The following is a 23,538-nucleotide window of genomic DNA, read 5'->3' on the forward strand; positions in this document are numbered from 1 at the left end:
GATAGTTCGCATCGTTTTTCATCTAGACGGCCGGGCAAGTAAAGTCATAGAATTACGGTTTTTTTCATATACTATAGCTAACTAGCGTGCTCTCATCCACTTATCATTCAATTCAGAATTAATTATGAAAATTTTATCATAGTTTTTATGAATATTATCAATAGACTTGAAAAAACTCATAAAGTTGTTTCTAATTTTATATAATATCTTGGTTTGCTTGTGTACTTGTCAAAAAGTTTCTGATTTCATTAACATCATAGGTAAACATAGGTAAGTTTAATTCTTACTGTAGGGTCCAAACTGACATACTTGCTTCTAATAATCTTTTTGAAAAAAAGAATTACCACTAAAGGATTATTTAAAATCTCAGTTGCTTCTAATTTTATATAATATCTTAGTTTGCTTGTGTACTTGTCAAAAAGTTTATGATTTCATTAACATCATAGGTAATCATAGGTTCATAGGTAAACATAGGTAAGTTTAATTCTTACTGTTGGATCCAAACTGACATACTTGCTTCTAATAATCTTTTTGAAAAAAAGAATTACCACTAAAGGATTATTTAAAATCTCAGTTGCTTCTAATTTTATATAATATCTTGGTTTGCTTGTGTACTTGTCAAAAAGTTTCTGATTTCATTAATATCATATGTAATCATAGATTCATAGGTAAACATAGGTAAGTTAATTATTTTACTCTAAAACTGTATAAAATTGAAGATGCGCTCGCGCGGAGCAATAGTCGCAAAGCGGAGAAAAGTCTGGAAAAATATTGCGCTTGTGCATTTTGACAGATTTTTGTCTTCTCTTTTCAATAGAGGTATCATCGAAATGCATAAGCGCAATATTTTTCCAGACAATTTTCAAGACAATTTTTAGACAATTTCCAGATAATTTTTCTTCGGAACTCAGACTATATTTTGGTTGACTTTTGAATATAACACTTTATTTTAATTTAATTTTTTATTTTCTCGACGCCCGGGGTGATTTATGTACAGTAACACCGCAACTTTCCGGTCAAAGTCATCGCCGAGTTCGAATTTTGACCTAGTGCGCCGAGTGGGTTACGCGGAATGATATTTCCGCGGCAAAATCGCAGCTTCCTAGAGAAAGTCGTCGTCGATTCCGGACGGATATCAACCTAATGCTCCGAGCGGTCATTCTATAGGGTAATATTCTCGCGTAAAACCCGTGGAGAAAGTCATTTTCGAGTTTCGAGTTCGACCTGGTGCCCGACCGGGTTACCCAGGATAATTGCGAGAATCTTGATGTCGAGAGATTATTCATTCTTTCAATAATTCTCCAATAATTTTGCTCACAAGGAGAGCTTTTCAGGTCCGGGTCACAGATCTTTACCAAACTATTTTGGGGGACTTCTGGTACTCAATATTGAAGCTCCCTGTGCTTAGTTTGATCTCATAGGCCTCAGGGCCCATTTTCGGAGGATTTTCCACATTATAAAAAAATCGTTGTTATTTTCTATATCAAAGTACTTAAACGAAAAAATGCAACGATCAAAAGTTTTAAAATTTTTCAAAGAATCTGCTTGAATTATTTCAGAATTTTTGGGACCATCTACCACTCTCTTTAAGAAGTCCTGAAATCTATTAAAAAAGCGTCAAATTTGGGCCTCTTGAATTAAGTGATAGATGGTCTCGAAAATTCTGAAAAAATTCAAGCAGATTCTTTGAAAAATTTTAAAATTTTTGATCTTTGCATTTTTTCGTTTAAGTACTTCTATATCGATATAGAAAATGACAAAGATTTTTTTATAATGTGGAAAATCCTCTACAAAATGGGCCCTAAGGTCCATTGGATCAAACTAAGCACAGGGAATTTCAGTATTGGGTACCACATTAGGTACAGTATAGGTAAACCACAAAAAAATTTTGGAGCAGATCCATGACCCGGACCTGAAAAGCTCTCCTTGTCAGTCCTTTCTACAAAATCGCCCTTTAAAAAGGGGAAAAAATATCCCACATCAAGTCCTACTCAACTTCTCATCGTATCGCGAGAGAGAAAGTCGACGAAAAACGTTGTCAAGTCGTATCCAATCGTAAATATAGTACATCGATATTGGAAAATATTTACTTCGACTCCCCGGAAAACGTATTTTCGGCGGTAAACGAGCGAACGCGCGTACAACGTCTCTCGAGTCCGACACTCTCGATCGGCTCTCCGTCGCGTTGCTTACTTGCTAAAATTCGTCTCCTCGTTTTTACGAAAGAAGAAAAAATAAATTTTTTCAACTCCTTCGATCGCTTTCAAAATGGAGCTTGGATTTTTCGGACGATACATGCTGAAGCACTCGACGATCTTCGTCCTCACCTACTTGAGCCTGTTTCTGGCGCATCGGGCCTGGGTGATGTACAGTATTTACACGTTTCGCACGCGATTACCCAAGTACGAGGCTCCCGAGGCGGACGACGACTTCTGGAACGAGAGACGATAGGACATGCGGACACGATGGATTTGTAAATAATTTTTGTTTGGTCCGGGATCGCTATTGTGTACATTTATACTCTGCCTCTCTGCGTTGGGCATCTGTGACTGCGATCTACGTATTTATTAGTTCCTATAATTCCAACCGCTCGGTGACATCATCTTATCCAGGTAATATTTTCGTTTCGATAAAAATAAGAATGATCATTGTTTAATCGTAATTTCATTTGTTCGTGTGGTGAAAAAAAAATCAACGCATTCATTTCATAATCTCTTTTCGACGTAATTACTTTCGATGATATCTTCTGTTACTGTATTACGCATCGAGTCTTTTTCAAATTTAAAATAAATGTAAAGAATATCAGAGAAATCTGACAGCAGTGGTCATCGTGAAACTATCCAAAATTCTTACAGAATTCGTTGATAAAATGACATGACAATAGACATTTACGAAGCAGCAGAAATTACGTTATAATAACATCAACATCCTCGCAGCGAGTTCAAATTTTTGTCTTCCACTGTATTTACGTTCTTTCTGCTACAGCCAGATAGGCCTAGATATCCTCGTAATCTTTTATTTTATTTTCAATTACACTTTGAATTAACTCGCTCATCCGGAAAATTTTTTTCGAGTCGTTTCCTCGTTTCGAAATTTCATTTTCATTCGACAAAAGCCATCATCGACGATTCACCATCGCGATCGTGGCCTAGATTGAAAATCGACCATTTTCCCTTGTCTCCCATCAACGGCTCCATAGCTCAGCTGGTTAGAGCGTCGTGCTAATAACGCGAAGGTCGTGGGTTCGATCCCCTCTGGAGCCAATTTACTTTTGCATGACTCATTCCTTTGATAAAACTTTTTTGGACATATACGCGATTATCAAAAAGGACATGAGATTTGCCTTAAAAAGTGGGAATCTATGGTTTTAGGTTTTGATTAATTTATATTATTGAAATGTGTTTTATCGTTTAATGGTATGAATTCAATATTTTCCGCAAATTTTTATACATTTCTACATCTTACGGCTCGAGCGCGTCAAAACACACACTCACGTAACCACAGAAGATTACTTTTCAAAACACGCTCGAACATCGACGGAGAAATGTCGTTTATTTTGTTTACGATCGACGAAAGCCGCTCGCGGCTACTACATACTACCACAAACCGACAACTGACACACATATTTTTCATTCTCCTTTCGCAGCCGACACGGCGATACTTTTGACGCTACGCACGCAAGTTTTCAAGTTCTTAATTAACCACCCACACACACACACACGTACTCGTACCACTACTACTCGGTCCTACCCCTCCAAAAATCATGAGTCGCTCGAAGAGTCGTCGAAGTGCTCCAGCGGCGGCGGCTCTGACGCACGCCAACTTGAGATTGCACGCCGCGCGAAACAGCTGCGGCCAGACGCCCGACAATTCCGAGGAATCCTGCGGCAACTCGACCACCACTGCGTACTCGGCGGTCTTCGCGGCGGACGACAACAACAACAACAACAACGACGACTACGACAGCTCTTCTTCCATCAGGCATCGATTGAAAAGAAAATGCAGTAGAAACGTCTCGTACACGGACGACGACGCCTCGTACCCGGTCGAGGTGACCAAAAAATACAAAAAGCGCGGCAGACCCAGGAAGAAAGCAGCAGCGAATTTGCCGACGCCCGATCTTCAAGTGGGTACCGCACCCTCGATCGCGTTCAGGAAGGATATCGGCGTCGCGGAGTTGGAGTCGTACATAAAGTCGCGCTGGGGTGGACTCTTGAATTTCGACGACAAGAAGAACAAGAGGAAGAGGAAGAGGAAGACAACGACGACGACGACGACGTCTAGGAAGAAGAAGAAGAAGAGTCAAGCGGTCGAACTTCCCTTGGCCGTGGTCGAGTACAACGAGGCGCTCCGCGACAAGGGACCCGAACTGCCCGAGCCGATAATCGATTACAACAACAATCTCGGCGACGATAGTTCGAACGTGTCGTCGACTACGGCCACGGCGGCCGCGTCTGAGGACACGACAAAGATCTTCGTCGATCGTCCGGACTTCGCGGCCAGACTGGGCGAGTTGCGCGCGATCCTGCCCGCCCTCGCCGCCCGCCTGCAGAGCTACGAGATGCTGGCCGCGGCCGGCGATTACGTCGACTGCCTGATCGTGCTGTTCTATTATCTGGAGAGACGAGGTTCGTGGGTGATACGCATTATGTCTTTTTTTTTTTTAATCAACTTCGTTCGTTACAGAGGCCAGAATATCCAGCTCGATGATGACCATGGTCGAGGAGATGAGGAGGCAAGATACGGTGGCGGCGTTCGACGAGAAGGTACGACGCGGCTACGACGTCTACCTGACCATGATGGGCCAATGATAGTCGGCCGCATGTGTGCGAGACGTGTTATATTACATCATTATTATTTATTTATTTATATATTTATTTTTTTTATATCGACCGCACAGCTCGTAATTCGTTACGAATTTGATATTGTACATATTTTTATTATATAGTTTGTTTATATAATCCCCCCACCCACCCTTGACTATTTGTATATATAAACTATGTAATACCGACGATTATCATAACTATAATTATGAGATAAAGAAGAAAATTAAGTATCTAGTCGGCGCTTTGATGACAACGTTATGTAACGAAACATTCGCCTCTTTTCTTTATAAATTTTACATTATATTATAATATTATAATCCACGACTATATACCCGGCGTTATACGATCGAACAAAAAGTTTACAAATAAAGCATCATCAGAGAATTAAAAATAATTCATTATAATTTAACGCGAAGCTGAGCTGCTGTCTTCGTTCGTTTCGAGCGAAAAAAATCTATTATTAGATTTTTTTTTTTCAGCGTCGTAGTACTTCCGACTATCGATCGATCGATCGAGGGGGCGGTTGAGAAATTTTCAAAAAAAAGGCGACAAAAATATATATACAGGTATAACGCGTGTACTGTGTAAAAAGGTTAATGCCGCCGCAAGTTTATATATAGTGGTAAACACCGAGAGAGGTAATCGACCTTTCGCGTCGAGCACGCGCGCGTCCGCGTGAGTCAATCAGTGCGTAATAGCAGGGTATACAACGACGTTGTTGTTGTTTGTTATTTTATTTCATGTTTTTTCATTTTTATACATTTTTCACCGCGTTCGTGATTCAACGCTTGCCGTGAAATTTCGTCGTATACACGCGTCGTAGCAAAAGAAAGAGAGATCGAGATTCGAGTCGTCGATAAATAGAGATACGATCGCGACACCTTATCTACACATATATGTTTTCGTGCGTTCGAAAAGTCGAAAACAACCATTATCATCGACATATATTTTACACGTGTGTGTGTGTGTGTGCAACATAAACGATGATGATCGTGACGATGACACACCGTATATCGCATCGTCTCGTGAATTGTTGCCTGCCTGACTGTGCCTCGCGCGTCATATGCCACATTCTATCGGGGGCCCTCCCACCGCGCCTATTCACACACACACACAGTTGAACACATATACACGTATACGTATATACGCACGCACGGATTGTGTAAAGAAGAAAGGCCAAAAATTGTGTTCTTGAACTACGCTATATATACGCACTCCTCGCGCAGTGGCGGTTGAGGTGCGCACCGAGTTAACAGTTGCGATTGTTCGCGTGCTCCATAAACACAAAAAAAAGCAACAACGAACGCGCGACTCGGTTGTTGTTGTTGCATTATGACGCAGCGCCGCCGCCGCCGTCGCCGCACATAAACAATCCAATTTTCGGACGCAACAGCCTGCAGCAGCAGCAGCAGTCTGCAGTCAGCAGCAAGCAAGCACTCGAATCGACCGAAGCGCGCTCGCGCGGGGACGAGATTTCTCGTGTTGTGTGTGTGTTGTGTTGTTTTTTTTTTCTTCCTGTTTTGACTCGCTCTCGCTCGTTCTCTGTCTGTGCCGTCTCTCTCTGTGTGTTATACCGTGCGCTTTTACTCGCGAAGACGCCTTACCGTTGTGTATACTATACATATTGCGACTGGTTGCGGAGGCTCCAAGATTATTGTTATTATTATTATTATTATGTGCTGGTGGTGAGGTGATTGCCTTCGATAAGAAGAAGCATCGAGTGTTACATCGTGAAAACAACCTCGTCATATCATCGACAGAGAGAGAGAGAGTGTGAGAGAGGAAAATAAGTCGTCCGGTCGCCAGTGCGGGGCGAGGTTATTATGACCTGCGAACGAGACGTCGGCCTCAGTACAGCATGGCTCGCCAGGAAGAAAAAACGGCGAAAGGTAATTACCGCGAATCGATTTTTGCATCGTACTCGTGCGCAACGATAATGTAAAAATAACAAAGAGTTCGTCGCATCGTCGTTGTATGCCTTCGCGGTTATCGCGCTGCTGTTGCTGCTTGACCTAACCTCTCGCTATATTTACGTATGCCATTAGCCACACAGTCAGCAGCGAGCAAAGCTTCTCGATACGCGATGCACTTGAAAATTTCGCGTGTAAACATTTTATAGATAGAAATGCACCCGAATTGCGACTGTCGCATGGTGAAGTCGGCTGAGTTAACCCCCCCTTGACTTCGAGTTTGTTTACCTTTATTATGCCAAAAAAAAAGAGAAAACAACGCATCGAATCGCAGCGTCATTATGCACTTGCATCGGAGACGATTTTCGCGTTACATGCAAAATACATTCATCATTGAACTCGCTCTCGACTCGACGCGACACTTTCGCGTGTTACATTATACACATTTATCGTTGCCGAGTCGATTGACTTATCTTTTTTTTTTACTCTTATATATATTTATTTCCTTGTATATACAGAATTTTCATACAGAAGAGGTATAAATATAATAAAAAACCATTAATTTAAGCTTAAATATACAGAATGGCCAAGTGGCGCTCGCTGTAATACAATAACAGAAAATTTACAGTAGAGGAATGTAGAATATCCATTAGGATTAGATCTTGATATTAAAGTTAAGTAAACTGTAACTTAGAAAAATTTTGACAAAAAAAAAACTAAGTCTTACTCGATTGACTTATCTATGCGTTGAGCGGTAACATATAATTTCGATAGTAAACAATGAGTCAGTGCAAAGAGCCACCCGAAAGAGAGCCTTGCAATCCAGATTTTCTGCCTGCATCGTTGTTATTTTTGCATACGGTCGAATATCGTGTGAGTGTCGCAGTCGTTGCATTGTGAATTTTTTTTCGTTTTGTTTACATATTATGGACGAAGTTTTGGAACGCGTATACGTGTGCATCTTCAATATTACAAACAATTTATCAACCGAGTGTAATTTGCCGTCTGCTAGCACTTGTCGTGCGTGTTTGTTTTGCAAGCATGACATGAAATCAAACCTCGAAACAAGATGATAATTTGCCATTGCTCTCTCTTTTTCCAGACTTAATGAGGGCATCGAAGTCGTCGATCGATCTGTGATGAGCGAGGATTACCACAAAATGAAGTACGATCGAAAGTCATCGCCGGAACTGCTGGACCTGAGCGAATTTCGTCACCGCGACACGATGGTGCACATACCGCGCGAGTACACGTACAACTTCTGGGCCAATCCGTCCGAGGTGGTCAATCTCACGTGCATGATGCCGAACGGCGTCTGCATACCGCTGGACGCGAATCGCGATCAGATCCTGTCGGAGATCAAGGAGGACCTGTGGGAGGAGTCGAGCAAGTATCCGCTGCACGGCCTGCTCAAGGACTCGGCCTCCTATCTCTTCGTGTGCGTCAACTCGAACGCCGAGTCGGAGGAGCTGAGGGACGAGAGCCGCCGGCTGTGCGACGTCAAGCCGTTCTGCTCGATACTCAAGCTCGTGGAGAAGGAGGACGCCAAGGCCGATCGTAATCTCGACTCGCAGATCGGTCTGCTGATCGGCAAGGGTCTGCACGAGTTCGCGGCGCTGAAGAACTCCGAGGTCAACGACTTTCGCTGGAAGATGCGACTGCTCGGCGACGAGATCGCCCTCGAGCGCCAGAAGAAGTCCTGGAGCGAGAAGGTGGACTATCAGTTCCCGACGGGGCTGGCGCCCACCCCCGACGTGCCCAAGAACATCGAGAGCCGCATGTCCAAGGACGGCAACGTCAAGATCGTGGTGAAGTTCGAGAACACGGAGACGTCGTACACGTTCATGGTGATGCACGCGACGACGCCGCGGCAGCTGCTGCTGCTGGCCCTCAACAAGCGCGCCAACACGCTGACCCTGCGCGACGAGCGACCGCGCGAGTACACCCTCAAGATATGCGGCCGCGAGGAGTACCTCATGAGCGATCATCCGCTCATACAGTTCGACTACGTGCAGGACTGCATCGCCAAGGACCTGGTGCCGACCCTCGTCGCGGTCAGCATCGGCGGCATACAGGTGTACAAGGACCACGACTACGAGGATCCGGACTCGGACACGATGACCCGGGGCACGCGGCCCTCCTTCTCCACGCTAACGCTGCGCAAGAAGGGCAAGTACACGTACTCGTGGAACATCGAGGACCAGTTCCAGTTCACGGTCAACGGCATCTCGCGGCTCAACTGCGACGCGGCCCATCGCAGCGTCGAGATCGGACTGCAGGCCAGTCTGTTTCACGGCGGCAAGTCGCTGTGCGAGAGCCAGAAGACCCGCGACATACCGGTGCGCCCGGACGGCAGCTGCGAGTGGGAGGAGCAGCTCGACTTCGACATCAAGATACGCGACATACCGCGCAACACGAGGCTCTGCTTCGTTCTGTACGAGGTCGGCAAGAGCGCCAAGGGCCTCAAGTCGCGCAGGCTCGTGCGCGACTCGTCCGGCAAGCAGGAGTGCTTCATACAGCCGCTGTGCTGGGCCAACACCACCGTGTACGACTTCAAGAGCCAGCTCAAGACCGGCGCGATGACCCTGTACACGTGGGCCTACGCCGAGGACATACAGAACGAGGACCTGCTGCATCCGCTCGGCACCGTGGTGTCGAATCCGCACATCGACCGGGCCGCGGCGCTCATGATCACCTTCCCGGCGTACTCGCGCGACCAGCTCGTGCTCTATCCGTCGCCCGAGAAGATGGTCGAGTTCGCGCAGAAGCTGTGCGAGTCGCGCGAGAGCTCGGCCGAGTTCGATCCCAGCTCCGTGAGCGAGAGCGCGCTGCAGCAGCACATCGATCAGCTGCAGCTGTTGGCCGACCGCGATCCGCTGCACGAGCTGCACGAGCAGGAGCGCAAGACCATCTGGTCGCTGAGGCAGCAGTGCCTGACCAAGGTGCCGACGATCCTCACCAAGCTGCTGCAGTGCGTCGAGTGGAACGACCACGTCGAGGTGTCCGAGGCCACGTCGCTCGTCCTCAAGTGGCCCAAGCTGCCCGTGGAGCGCGCCCTCGAGCTGCTCGACTACGCCTACGCCGATCACACGGTGCGCTCGTTCGCCGTCAAGTGCCTCAAGGACGTCAGCGACGAGGATCTCTCGCTGTTCCTGCTGCAGCTCGTCCAGGCCCTGAAGCACGAGAACTATCTGTCGTGCGAGCTCACCGAGTTCCTGCTGCGCCGGGCCCTCAACAATCAGCGCATCGGCCACTATCTGTTCTGGCATCTGCGCTCGGAGATGCACGTGGGCTCGGTCTCGGTGCGCTTCGGCCTCATACTCGAGGCCTACTGCCGCGGCAGCCAGGACCACATGCGCGGCCTGTTCAAGCAGATGGAGTGCCTCGACAAGCTGAGCAGCGCCTGCGAGCTGGTCAAGGCCAAGAAGGACCGCAAGCAGGCCCAGCAGAGCCTGCACGAGTTCCTCAAGCAGCCCCACTGCCGGGACGCCTTCTACAGCGTGATGAACCCCCTGAATCCGAGCTTCAGGTGGCGCGGCATCAAGATCGACAAGTGCCGCGTGATGGACAGCAAGATGCGGCCGCTCTGCCTCGTCTTCGAGAACGCCGACCCGTTCGGCGACGACGTCCACCTCATACTCAAGCACGGCGACGATCTGCGCCAGGACATGCTCACCCTGCAGATGCTGCGCATCATGGACAAGCTCTGGAAGAAGGAGGGACTGGATCTGCGCATGAATCCGTACAGGTGCATATCGACCGACAACAAGGTCGGCCTGATCGAGGTCGTGCTCAACGCCGACACCATCGCCAACATACAGAAGGAGAAGGGCACGTTCTCGGCCACCTCGGCCTTTCGCAGGGGCTCGCTGCTCGCCTGGCTCAAGGGCCACAATCGGGGCGAGGCCGCCCTCAACAAGGCCATCGAGGAGTTCACCCTGAGCTGCGCCGGCTACTGCGTGGCCACCTACGTCCTCGGTATCGCCGATCGCCACTCCGACAACATCATGGTCAAGCAGACCGGCCAGCTGTTTCACGTCGACTTCGGCCACATACTGGGCCACTTCAAGGAGAAGTTCGGCATCAGGCGCGAGCGCGTGCCCTTCGTCCTCACCAACGACTTCGTCCACGTGATCAACAAGGGCCAGACGAAGAAGGGCACGGCCGGCGAGTTTCAGCGCTTCCAGAGCTACTGCGAGCAGGCGTTCCTCGTGCTGAGGCGCCACGGCAGTCTCATACTGTCGCTCTTCGCCATGATGATCTCGACGGGCCTGCCCGAGCTGTCCTCCGAGAAAGATCTCATCTACATCAGGGACATGCTGGCGCTCGAGGTGAACGAGGCCGAGGCGCTCAAGATCTTCCGCGCCAAGTTCGACGAGGCCCTCTGCAACTCGTGGAAGACGTCCCTCAACTGGGCATCGCACAACATGGCCAAGAGTAATAAAGCGACTTGAACGTTTAATTTTAAAACCACTCTACTTGTACATGTATAAATAAATGTATCTTTTTCATATGTATGCTTAAGCGATACGTTGATGAGAATTGTTCGTTTCAAACGTGACGTACCAACGCGCTTGATAATTACTTGTATTGTAAAAAAGAAAGAAAAAGAAATCAATCTTTGTTTGATATTGCAATCGCGTGAAATGTTATGTGTATTGAAGAGCCATTTATATTTTTTCTCAATTGGTCTACATTAAATGTATATCAATAACTTCTATTTAGAATGGTAGCGTCACTTTAATTCACAGTGAATTGATTTTGTAAGATATATCTGTGATTTATTTGAATAAAAAAATTGTTTATTTCATTCGCTATAAAAATATGTGTAATATTGTTACTTATAATACGTGAGCATCTTCACCAAAAAATGTATCGGTATACGCATGCAGGTGTTTATATTATAAATTATGATGTGAGATGTGTATGTACATAATATGAATACGAAGTACTCTAATTTTAATTTTTTAATTTTATATTTTTTCTAAACTCATAATCATACAATTGCTATTTACAATATGTACAAATCTTTAGAACTCATAAATACCTTGCTTCATCATCGCGGGTTAACAGTTCAGCTGTTTCAAAATTAATACTTCAGAATTTCTTGAAATATCAAAAATTAGATCGAAAATTTATCAAAGATTCCCCAGTAGAGAAATTGTCAAAATTATGAAGATTACAGATGAAAAGAAAGTTGAGTATAATTGTTGTACATGAGGGTAAGAGAAAAATTAAAACACAAAACTAAATAAATAAAAAAAAATTAAATTTATCGAATGATTTTAACAAATTCTAATTAACCGGTAATGAAAAGATGAAAAAATTTAATTAACTGATTCAAAGGTACTAACTATTCTAGAAAATCTTTTCAAATGTCTTAATTATCTGAAAAATTAATAAAAATAAAATTTAATGAAAAAATATGAAATGGAGGACGATTTTAATACCAACTTGGTGCATCTACGAATTTTGCCTATTGGTCCGACAACTGAAGCTTCTCATCGATATCATGCTTGCAGAAAGCTTGAGTCTCCACCGGTTTAAACATGTCGAAGTTGAAAAGTATTGAGATTTGAATTAGTGCAACGTAAGAAATTTTCAACAGAAAAAAATAATAAATCTTTTCGCAACAGTACCTAATTATATATTTCTTTCTTATGGGCGGTGAAATGTCATTAAGCGTATTGGTAATTACGTCTGTGAAGCTTTGATTCATCGGCTTGTAAATTACATTTGCATTACTGGTATTATCAGGCTAAAATACGTCAAAAATCATTGTTCTTTCTGGTGGACTTGAATCGATCACGAAAACCCCCTCAGCAGTCAGCGTCCGCACTAAATACACAGACGTTACTATTTGGGAGCTGCTTTCACATTTAGTTTAGATACGTTTATCGATCAGTGTTGGTATCCATCGGTATATGTAATACCTCAAAAGGAGTAGAATAAAATAATATTCGAATCTTCTATTGGTCCGATGATTGGATAAATAAATACTCAATATTCCGTTCCAATCGGTGCAAGTCGTTCATTCAATATCGTTGATGCATGAGTTAATATCGCGTTTTTCTTATCCCTTAAACCCTTGAACCCTTTTGCCACTCCTGTGCAGTGCCGAACAACGAAAACTATTGTGCAAAAAAATTATTTAAATACCGTTATCTCCTAATATGTATCCTATTACGTTCTCTCCTTTTTTTCGTTCAAGTCATAGTTATTCGAGTAAAAAAATCGTTATATCTAAATAACATAACGCAAACGATTTTTTTCGCTAAACATTCAGTGCAAAGCATATATGGTCCAGTCATCTGCTTCATCATAGCTTATATAAATATAGGACTCGATGAACCCAACCCATCAAATCCAAACTATCAGGGAAAGTAGCCCCTATTATTTGCAGCTGGTAGTGTATTTGTGACTCTCTCCCTCCCACACATGTTAGTGGCCGCATTTATATACACATAAGACAATATCCCTCGCTACAATATAGCTTCCCTCAACGCCTATACGTGCTCGGATCGAAGTTTATGCGAATACAGTCAGTAGTAGTTACGGAGCCGCAGCGAAGAGAACAAAAAAAATATTACATTGACATATCGACTCCAGCAGCGACAAAAAGTGAAAATTATTTAATATTTTAAGTCTTAAGCGATTGAGTTTACGCGAAAGTATGTGACACGATGGGCAACGTGAAACTTGCAATTTTGAGCTGGAATTTGAAAATTTGTCGAGAAAAAGTCGATTCGGAGATCAAAGAAGAACTACCCCTACTTCTCGATCAACTCGACACTTTAATCCAAGAATGGCAGGGTGAATTACCAGATCTTGGCAATTTTTTTCGCCGCGAAGATATCGACTGGCTTCTCACGCAGGCTTCTCATAGCAACACAAGATCACACTCACAACGTGATCAAGGAGAAAGAATAATCGGGTTCGTGGCTCGCAGCGGCTATAAAGACGAGCCCGACCTGGATAAATACGGCAAGCCAATTTTGCATCGCACCACTGCACTGCATCATTTTCCTGATGAACCAAGCTATCTATGTCCCGAAATTTTCATTACTACGATAAGTTACTTATTTCAAATTTACGACCGGTTTGACGTTAATTACACCGACGAGTCGGGCTGCACTCATTTCCATGTGGCCTGTAGGTTTGACTTTTTGGACATCGTCAAAAAATTCCTCGAGCTTGGCCAAGATCCTAATCTCCTTTGGAAAAAAACAGGCGAGTCGCCGCTGCGTTTGACTCTTATGAACCGTCGCTCCTTAAAGACTGCCGAATTACTGATGAGAAACGGCGCCAATTTGAATTGGGCCAACAAGGACGAAAAAACTCCTCTGCATTGCATTTGCGGGATGTTCTGTGATCCCTATGACTTAATGGAGATGTTCTTCAATATCAATGACGAGTTAAATCAGCCAGTGAAAGTCGACGCCCGAGACAAATGGGGCATGACACCCCTACATTTTGCCGTAGGGAAGTACAAGAATGTGACTAAATACCTGCTAAGAAGAGGTGCTGATCCTAAATTAGCCAATGATGAAGGATCGACTCCTCTGCATTTCATAAGTCGGAGGTACGGAGAGGATGACTTTGCGGAGATGTTCTTCGAGATTAACGACGAATTACGTCAGGAGCTGCAGGTCGACGTCAGGGACAAGAAGGGCCAGACACCACTACAATTAGCTCTACTTTCAGGCAACAAGAAGGCGGCCGAGATTCTGCTGAGACGTGGCGCAGATCCTAATTTAGCCGATTTCGAAGGATTGACTCCTCTTCACGTCATCTGCAACAGATACTACTATCTGTTCGATGGCTTGGTGGAAATATTCTTCAAGATTAATGACGAATTAAATCAGCGAGTGCAAGTCGACGTCTGGGACAACGAGGGCCGGACACCGCTGCAATTAGCTCTACTTCGAGGCAACAAGAAAACGGCCGAAATTTTGATGAGGCGAAGTGCTGATCCTAATTTGGCCAACGAGGACGGATTGACCCCTTTGCACAGTATTTCCAAATATTATTGGAATGACGATGTGGCCAAGATATTCTTCGATATCAACGATGAGTTAAATCAGCGAGTGCAGATGGATGCAAAGGACAAGTGGGGTCGGACGCCGCTTCAATTGGCTGTGGCGAATCTCATGCCGAATACCGTCGATGTGCTCTTGGATCGTGGCGCCGATCTGTCCAGCTTCGTTTTTCCAATTGAGAGTGATTTTGACGAAGGCTTTCGATTTGCGAAAGCACGACGAGAAAATAAATTGAAGCTGACATCTAGACTGATGGCCGTCATTCAACGTCTCGAGAAAAGAGGATACGACCTGGATCGAAGCGACGTTCTGATGGTCATGAAATTGTTCTCCAAGTACGGATTTTTCGAGAAGTCAATGAATCTCGCAAAATGTTGGTATAACGACGAGGAGTTCGCGACGGAAACAAAAAAAACAATGGTAAATTCGAGCTTGTCGCTCTACGACGTGATCCAGTTACGACCCGAAGAGGCGACAAAATTACTCACTTACGAGGACTATTACAAGTTTTCGCTTGGTTTTCAATCGTGGAAATTTACCGAAATTCATAGTGAGGCTTATCGCATGCATCTGAGCGAAAAAATATCAAGAGGATTTTTCTGGCGTTGGACAATGGATCCTTTTATGGAGCTTATCAACTACAGGTTGCCACATCTCCCTTGTGAAATGATCATGGATAACTTGGAAAACGAAGATTTGTATCATATTTGTGTGGCAGCTTCAAGACAAAGTTAGTGTTTTTGATTAGCATATTTACAGCATTTTAATTTTAACTCTCGTATCTTACCAATAAAACAGTCGAAAGTTAACAGAATCAATTAGTACTTCAAAACTAAAGAAGATCCTAGCCATGATAACATCACATCCAATCGCTCCAAGATTCATCAACCATACTCATCAATGCATGTCTTTGACTGGGTCATCTACCTCAGCTCAGTGGAAAAAAGCACAAATGATCTCAACCGAAAGGCAGGAAAAACTGCAACGACAACTTTTCGTCCTATTGATCAATCAGTCTAATATTATAGCTGTCAGAAAATTGAAATAGTCAACCATAAAGCAAGTCAATCGCCAAGTCATCTCAACGATAGAACAAGCCAATCGAATCGCCTATCAAATTCAAAAATCTTTAGAATAAAAGCTCTTTACATTAGCTGTTTTGAAGTTGCTCGAGCTTTCGACTAATTCTGACGAGGTCCACATCTTTAGGAACCAACAGCTGAGCCACCAGCCTCGAAAATTAAAAAAACTATGACTCAAGTAGCAGTGGAATCTTCTTTCTGTTTGTTTTTTCTTTCGATACAATTACGATTTAGAGAAACTTGTTAAAGCTCAAAATCATGAGATATGGATACCGGTTCGTTCTTTGCTCCCTACTCTTGTATATAAACGCCATATCCCCTCATTCATTGTCACATGAATTGACAGATTGCAAATAAATATGAAATAAGAAAATGTTATGTTGTCTGTTATTTAATGTTGTAGATTTTCCATGTTATTCTCACGTAATCGAGCTTCAAAAAAATTGACTTGCAACCGAGAGTGAACTGTATAAGCTATGGCTAAGCATGAAGCAATTTAGATTACTTTTAAATGTACTTATTTCTGACACGCGGGAAAAACGTAAATATAGCGAAATAGGGCGCTGGTGTGTCTAAGACAGACGGCAATAATAACAATACGACACGGAATAGCATATACAAAGTCCAGAATTCGCTATGTTTACGTGACTGCATTGTTTCAAGTTCTTGAAGGACTAAATTCTGAAAATACTAAATAAAAAGGACTAGTTCTGTGAACATAATTTGTATTTCGTACTGGGCAAATATCAGAATATTCACGTAGTCAACAAAAAATTTTTAAAAAATATCAATAATCTTGTTGTTTTGTAAATTAAAAATAAAACTCAACTATATGTTTTCCATATCTGCATACTAAATTAATTTCAGTCAATTTGTAAAGTGTGATCAATTAATTAACCAGTCTGTAATATAAGTAAGTTGCTGTACTAAAATATTGCATCATATTCTGATTTACTTTAAAGCTGTCAATTTCTGAACTGGTTTTAACCAGACTTGGGAGTTATACTTTTTTATTTATTTTTTATTTATTAAAATAACTATGCACATTTTTCAATTCAATCGATGAACAACAATTTAACTATAATTGTTGAATCCAAGGCAGTTGAATTCAATTGAGATGGTCTCTGATCATCATACCCTACAAATCACTCGAAGAGGCCTCAAAGTTTGTCACCGACATCCAGTTATCATCCTTGTTAGAAATAAGTCAGCACAAAGTCATAATGAAAATCAAGACTTCCTGTAGTAACATGTCGGAGAAACAACTGGCTAAATTATGTGTTAATCTTCTAAATTGTCAATCCACGAACAAAGGAAGAATAGTGAGTGTTATTCACTTTAATTTGAATTCTATTGTTACACAACATAAGTTTATTGGGATTTTTCTACTGATGTTAACTGCCAAGTCTAGACTTTTTGTGCAGGTTCAAACTTGTACAAACTCTTCCCCCTCTTATTGCTCAACCCTTAAAAAATAAATCATCCAGCCTCTGACGTGTAAACAGCTTGTTCCTCTGCTGAATCATGACTTTCAAACATTTTTAAATAAATAATATTCTGATAGATAAATTTTTCAACTGAATCATTCATTTACTTTTAAAAAACTCATTAATATATCTTACTACTTTTAATTTTTTTTTCAGACAATCAAAGAATGTAATTCTAATATGAAAGCTGCTACATGGAATGCCTATCATTTAATGAGTAACAGAGCAAAAACAATACGTTACTCATCAAGAAGTAACCAGTTTTGAGCACTATCAGAAATAACAGTTAATAGATAATTTTTAGGAAAGTCAAGATCATCTTGAAGAACAGACAACTAATGAAGACAAAATCATAGAGACTAACATTGAAGACTTAACTAAGGATAAAGTCTTGATACGAATTGGTCATGTTCAACTAGCTGTCATGACTGAAGACATTTAGAATAGATTGGGTAAATATTTTTTACTAACCTGTTAAATTTATCTTACCTCTGAATTGGAATTACTTTGTCTGAAGCATGGGTTGAACGCCTGCCTCAACTTTTACAATCTGACTGTTTTAATATTTTTGATTACAAGTAAGATAAATAATTTTTGACACATTTTATAGTTTTGGATGTAAATTAAAATTTTTTAATTTTTGCATTTAACAGAACATCATCATGCTTTAATTTATATTATTTTACATAAGAATTAATAATGTTAATTTTGTTTCATTTAATTAGTATTATTTTCTTCATTTTCTGAAAAATGAAAATAGCTAACATGTAATACAGAATAAAGTTATAATATAAAATAAAGAATAACTGCAGAAATACTGACCTAACTTTTGAAAAAACTTTTCTTTTTCTCCAGGAAATGCAAAATAATTACTGTTCTCTACTGTTACTGGTTGGCACACTCCTGTAATGGCCTCACTTGGATACTGTTGGGTTCCCTTTTTACTATCATTAAAATCAATAACCAATAGATCTAAGCCCCAATCTTTGAATTCTGGCAGGTCAACGGAAATCATAGTCAGGAATGCCTGATCCATGGCACCACCTTCGTACTCTTGGTTTCCTTGCTTCGCCAGTTCCAATAAATCATTGATTTTTTTGTTGTTGAACATAATAATTTTTGTTGTTTCTAGCATCTTGCCTTTCGCCCAAGCATAGGCTCCACCTGCCTCTGCCACTTCTCTCTGGTCAGCAGTCCACCATGAAAGTGGCTTAATAATCGGAATGTATCGGAATGTATAAATTATCGCTTTACTATTTTAAAAATACATGATATTACTAATATACTTACAATGTATTCTGCAGTTTTTTCTCTTATCTCCTTTTCGATGGGCTCTACTTCCCCTTTTAAACAATATGGATATAAAAGGAGAATTTTTCTTTTTATATTGTTTTGGCTTTTCAATCCGCAGAACAACGCCATATTTTTAAATTTTCACTATTAGCTGTTAGCCTGTTCTTAGCTCAATAAGCTACTAAAGAGCAAGCAGCACAGAATGATATTGCTTTGTATTCATACGCGTCGGTAGTCGGTTAAATTTTAGCGGTCAAGTGAGTAGTATCATTGTTGACATGTACACACAGGTATATTCATAAGAAAGAAAGAGAGAGAGATAATCGCGAGATTTTACGTTCTTGTCATCCTTCTCTTTCACACGTCTGTTACACATAGCATTATAACGACTCCGAAAACGCACTGGTATGCGCGAATCGGTTGTACGTACCGCATGTAAACAAAACTTTTTTCGTCGTCGTCGTCGCGTACAGAAACTACTACAGAGTAAGCGAGGAATATATCGGAATCATCATTTTGTGCAGCTCGAGAAAAGTAGGAAAAAACAAGTTTCATATACAGTGAAACAATCCGTCATTGGTCTTTCCGATTGTATTGTTATGAAGGCACGTTCAAAAGTTTTCGATTTTTGCGCGCGCGCGCCTGTACGACGGCTGCCAGGCTTGCAATCGGCCCTCGGGTAGAATCAGCTGTGGCGTCGCAGGCCGGCGCCGGTGTTTCTTATAACATAGCGGCAGCAGCAGCGGCACCAGCAGCAGAAGTCAAGTCAACTATGTTGTTTACCTTGCGTTCGAGTTTCATCGACTTTTTCGTTGTTGTTGTTGTTGTTGTTGCTGTCGTCGACGTCGTCGTCGTCGTAGATTTTTGTTGAGTCGGTGTTCTCTTTCAACTGTGCTCCTTCAATCGCGAGATGCCGAGGCCGCCGAGATTCATCGTGCCGCACGAGTACGACGCCTCGTTGCTGCCGTTCCTGGACGAGAACGTCGTCGTGGTGTCGATCTTCGGCAAGAGCACCTACAAAGCCAAGTCGGACAAGTCCAAGATGGTGAACTCCATCCTGGTGCCGGCCATCAACGAGCATCCCACCATTGACAACGAGGCAATGGTAAGTGGTAATATAATCTACCATGATACGACTGATAAAAATGTATCTGTGTCAATGATTGCAGTTTGAAATCGAAGGTTACTTCGACCAAAGAGTCAATGCGGTATTCTTACACTTGAAAGGATGCTTCGACGCTTATACTTTATCAAAACAGTACAATCAGTTCGTTGAGAACATGGAGAAGAAGGATTTCCTCCACGCTTGGGCCAACATGAAGGATAAATATTCCAGAGCACTTCTGACACTGTTTCATATATCGCACATTCTCATACTCACGCATCCTACTCATACGTTTGACTACAGTTACATTCCCTTGTTCAAAGCACTGGAAATAGTTAGGTGCGTATCATTCAATAACAAAAATTCATAATAAGTAAGTAGCTTACAAAGGTCTTTTATTGCAGAGAAAAAGCAGGTTCTCATCTGAGAGAACATTTGGAATCCAAAGCTGAATACGTATCAGAAGCCTGGGTTAAAAATACTCGGCCCTGTTCTCCAAGAATGTTATTTTATTTTGAAAGGTGCCCACCAGTCTTCCAAGATCCCAATAGTGAAGCAAATATTACAAAGCTAGAGCATTCTTTGGAAGATTCGATATATGAAGTGTTAAGGAAAAACAAAATAGTAAATAATAATAGGTAAACTTGATGAAACTTGAATTTCTAGTGAGTTATATCAGAAGTATTAATTTCTTTTTCTTGTTAGTTCTAATTCTTTGTTTGCCATACCCGTAAACCAAGAATTTGTCTTTGTAAATACTGAAGAAGAGGAGATGCGAGATGTTATAGAATACATGCACAGAGGGTTTGCAAAAGCCTGCGCTATTTCTGAGAAAAAAAAAACTGAAAGTAAATTAAACAACAAGGAAAGATATAAATACCTCAATTACAAACCTACAAATCCAATGCAAGCGAACAGGGCACACAGGATGAGACACACTCGAGTCTTAGAACGTAAGTAAAATTAACTTCCCTGCTATGTTGACTTTGATCATTAGCGATTCAGGAATTTCATTCAACCTTCAGCACACGAATTCGACTCGTTCGTTCAGAGGCACATCAATATGGCTTTCTCCACTGGCTTCGACGACAACGTTGGAAGAAATCCAGCTCCGGCTTATTTCGAGGTAAATCCTAGACGAGAGAAAAAAAAATTTGCTCTCATTTAACTCGAACCTCTTCCCCGCTTTCCAGACTCCGACTCTGGCTGGATTTTTCGAGGTGGCCGGCCACGTGCACGACTTCTTCGTGCACGGGCGCAGCAAGGAGGTGAAGAATCTCGAGGATCTGCTCAACACCGACGTGAAATTCAGCCGCAGTCGCTGTAGCAAGATAATGCCGCGAGCCTGCGCCGCCTATCAGGAGGGCCTGCCCCAGCACTACACGCGCTCGTTCCACGAGCAGAAGCTCGCCCAGGCGATGGCCGTGTTCGAGATGCAGGCGCGCGGCCCGCTCTACGACGAGTTCGCCAAGCGGCTGCAGGAGGAGTGCGACAAGCACTGGCGCACCGGCCGCCAGATGTGCCAGGTGCTCTCGCTCACCGGCAATCCCTGCACGAATCCGCTGCACAAGGGCGGCAGCGAGGGCGCCGGCGGCGGCGAGCCCCTCGAGGGCAGAGACGACTACGAGTGAGTGTCTCGTTGTACCCTCGTTCATTGCTCGCGATGTTCATACGAAAAGAGTTTTGTTTTGTTTTTTATTTTTTTGCTCGCATTCTTTTCGCAGCGACCTGAAGACGCTGGAGCACTGCAGCGGCGTGCGCTACGTGTGCGCGTGCAACTGCGGCGCGACCCAGGGCTCGCGCGAGGATCCCTTCAACGTCAAGCAGGCGAATCACGACTACTTCCAGATGCTCGGGCTGCAGTGCGGCTGCCACCAGCTGGAGTCGCACAAGTTCCCGATCTTTCAGCCGAGCACGCCCACGTACAGGGCCGCGCAGCTCTTCGACACGTCGTCCAAGCGCAAGGACTCGCTGCGCAGCGAGGGCGCCGCGCCGACGCCGCAGCAGGGCCCGACCCAGGTGTTCAGTCTCGGCGTGCCGGACGAGGTCACGGCCTACGGCAGCGGCGGTCAGTCGCCGCCCGCCCAGAGCGATCATCATCAGCATCATCATCACCACCATCATCATCATCATCGCGATCATCATCAGGACGAGGATCGGCACAGTCGCAGCTACATCAGCGACAAGCTGCCGCTGAGCTTGACCATCAACGGGGACAGCGAGAGCAAAGTCGTGATCGCGGTCACGGAGGCCGACCCCGAGACCAAGGACAAGTCGCTGAATCGCCAGCCCTCGACGACCGAGTATCTGCCCGGCATGCTGCACACCGAGTCGCCGGCTGGCCTGCTGCCGCAATTCTCCAGCTGGTCGCTCGTCTGTCTCGGCTCGAGCAGCATCTACTCGCACAACATCGGGCTGCAGCACCAGCAGGGCATGCTGCCCAACTCGGCCTTTCTGCTGCCCTGGGACGTCACCGTGCGGCTGGAGCATCAGCAGCAGACCCAGAAGGAGACGACTCGCAACTTGTGGCAGGCCTCGCCGGCCGCCACCAACGAGAACAGCACCACCACCGGCAGCAGCAACGCGAACGTAAGCAACAACAACGGCGGCGGCGGCAACAACTTCCAGCAGCTCAACTTCTATCCGAAGGGGGCGAAAAATACGCGCAGCATCAATCCGGCGACGGGCAAGAGGAAGCGCGGCCGGGACTTGGTAGTGAAGATCTTCATCGGCATCGAGTACGAGTGTCCCCGGGGTCATCGCTTCATGATGGCGACGCCGGACAAAGTGCTGAAGGCCACCGGCATCGGCACCATAAAGGACAACGGCAATAAAGTCACCTCGGGCGACATGCCCTTGTACTTCCCGTGCCCCTGCAGGTACATTTCTTTTCTCCTCTTTTTTTCTCTCTCTCTACTACTACTACTTTTATTATTTATATATGAACGAAAAAATCGCAGACAACAAAAGCCACTGATCGCTCAGCTGATGAGGATACACGTGGTGACGCCCAAGGCGCCGGTGCACGTCACCCTGAATCCCAAGGTGCAGACGGGCCCCCAGCCCAGCCCGATCTTCGTCACCGGCTGCGAGGAGCCCATGAAGCTGTCACAAAGTGCCTACTGGATCCTACGATTGCCGTATCCTTTGTTAATTCAATTATCGATTATCATTCGTCACTCGTTATCTCGTGAAATTTTTCTTAACTCGTACCGATTATAAATAGATACGTTTATATGGGCGACAAGGGTCCGTGCCTGCCGCCCAAGGAGCTCGGTAACGTCGCGTCGCACGGTAGACTGCTCGCCGGCATGTACGGCATCAGCGAGGCCGTGAACGACAAGAAATGAGAAGAAGAGACGAGCGCTCAGTTTTTTCCTTGAGAAAGCAAAAAAGACTCGATAATAATTTTTATACGCTTGATAAACTACGAGAGAATTACGATGTTACATACATATATTTTTTCCCCCTTGTAAATAATAAATCGATTTTCCAACAGCATTTTTAAACGATTTCGATGGATCATTTCTATGATATACCATAGGGGGGAGGGCATCATCTATTTATAGGTTTCGATCGATTTTCAGTTCAATAATAAAATTAAAGCTTCGACCGAAAATACTCGTACAAGCGCGACGCGTCGTTGTTACCCCCCTTTGAAGATAAGAGGGGCTTTAAAAGACGACGACCTTGAGCTTGAGAGCGGAGCAGCAGCCCGGAGAGCCGTTACGATTTTATATATATATATATAGGTATAGGTATATAATAAGAATGCGGCTATTCTGATTCGCTGCCG

General features: G+C 44.0%; 5 protein-coding genes and 1 non-coding gene across 7 annotated transcripts in view; 5 read left to right on the forward strand and 1 right to left on the reverse strand.

The window, feature by feature from the left end:
* Positions 1–23,538, reverse strand: part of LOC106653778 (myoneurin-like) — a 115,536-nt gene that overhangs the window by 78,743 nt on the left and 13,255 nt on the right. The gene's annotated exons all lie outside the window — the stretch shown is intronic.
* Positions 2,136–5,217, forward strand: LOC106653718. The gene is made up of 3 exons (XM_014373253.2): positions 2,136–2,612; positions 3,647–4,628; positions 4,687–5,217. Exons 2-3 carry the CDS (start codon positions 3,764–3,766, stop codon positions 4,809–4,811), a joined length of 990 nt encoding a protein of 329 aa, XP_014228739.1. The 5' UTR covers positions 2,136–2,612; positions 3,647–3,763; the 3' UTR covers positions 4,812–5,217.
* Positions 3,190–3,263, forward strand: Trnai-aau. The gene has a single exon. It is a non-coding gene; the product is annotated as a tRNA-Ile (tRNA).
* LOC106653702 (phosphatidylinositol 4,5-bisphosphate 3-kinase catalytic subunit delta isoform) lies at positions 5,998–11,672 on the forward strand. The gene is made up of 2 exons (XM_014373235.2): positions 5,998–6,715; positions 7,839–11,672. The coding sequence occupies exon 2, from the start codon at positions 7,876–7,878 to the stop codon at positions 11,188–11,190; it is 3,315 nt and encodes a 1,104-aa protein (XP_014228721.1). The 5' UTR covers positions 5,998–6,715; positions 7,839–7,875; the 3' UTR covers positions 11,191–11,672.
* On the forward strand, positions 16,483–18,258 carry LOC106653748 (protein brambleberry-like). 2 transcript variants are annotated; one of them, XR_002763560.1, is made up of 3 exons: positions 16,483–17,179; positions 17,501–17,796; positions 18,200–18,258. XR_002763560.1 is itself a non-coding variant. In XM_014373292.2 (2 exons), exons 1-2 carry the CDS (start codon positions 17,081–17,083, stop codon positions 17,609–17,611), a joined length of 210 nt encoding a protein of 69 aa, XP_014228778.1. In that variant the 5' UTR covers positions 16,483–17,080; the 3' UTR covers positions 17,612–17,934. The 2 variants fall into 2 exon arrangements, 1 of the variants encoding a protein (XP_014228778.1); XM_014373292.2 differs by lacking the exon at positions 18,200–18,258 and having other exon boundaries at positions 17,501–17,934.
* LOC106653746 (protein SMG8) lies at positions 19,044–23,243 on the forward strand. The gene is made up of 9 exons (XM_023460798.1): positions 19,044–19,742; positions 19,807–20,081; positions 20,147–20,380; positions 20,448–20,695; positions 20,768–20,868; positions 20,936–21,369; positions 21,467–22,621; positions 22,703–22,882; positions 22,969–23,243. Exons 1-9 carry the CDS (start codon positions 19,548–19,550, stop codon positions 23,090–23,092), a joined length of 2,946 nt encoding a protein of 981 aa, XP_023316566.1. The 5' UTR covers positions 19,044–19,547; the 3' UTR covers positions 23,093–23,243.

The sequence above is a fragment of the Trichogramma pretiosum genome, unplaced genomic scaffold, assembly GCF_000599845.2.
Source record: "Trichogramma pretiosum strain Unisexual culture from Peru unplaced genomic scaffold, Tpre_2.0 scaffold133, whole genome shotgun sequence".
Classification (NCBI taxonomy): domain Eukaryota; kingdom Metazoa; phylum Arthropoda; class Insecta; order Hymenoptera; family Trichogrammatidae; genus Trichogramma; species Trichogramma pretiosum.

Excerpts from the sequence above, each read along its gene's own strand:
- LOC106653718 (XM_014373253.2), top strand. The coding sequence starts at position 3,764 with ATGAGTCGCTCGAAGAGTCGTCGAAGTGCTCCAGCGGCGGCGGCTCTG. Across the intron at positions 4,629-4,686 it reads CTATTATCTGGAGAGACGAG|AGGCCAGAATATCCAGCTCG; the intron begins GTTCGTGGGTGA and ends CGTTCGTTACAG.
- LOC106653702 (XM_014373235.2), top strand. The coding sequence starts at position 7,876 with ATGAGCGAGGATTACCACAAAATGAAGTACGATCGAAAGTCATCGCCG.
- LOC106653748 (XM_014373292.2), top strand. The coding sequence starts at position 17,081 with ATGAAAATCAAGACTTCCTGTAGTAACATGTCGGAGAAACAACTGGCT. Across the intron at positions 17,180-17,500 it reads CCACGAACAAAGGAAGAATA|ACAATCAAAGAATGTAATTC; the intron begins GTGAGTGTTATT and ends TTTTTTTTTCAG.
- LOC106653746 (XM_023460798.1), top strand. The coding sequence starts at position 19,548 with ATGCCGAGGCCGCCGAGATTCATCGTGCCGCACGAGTACGACGCCTCG. Across the intron at positions 20,381-20,447 it reads AAAATAGTAAATAATAATAG|TTCTAATTCTTTGTTTGCCA; the intron begins GTAAACTTGATG and ends TTTTCTTGTTAG. Across the intron at positions 22,622-22,702 it reads TACTTCCCGTGCCCCTGCAG|ACAACAAAAGCCACTGATCG; the intron begins GTACATTTCTTT and ends AAAAAATCGCAG.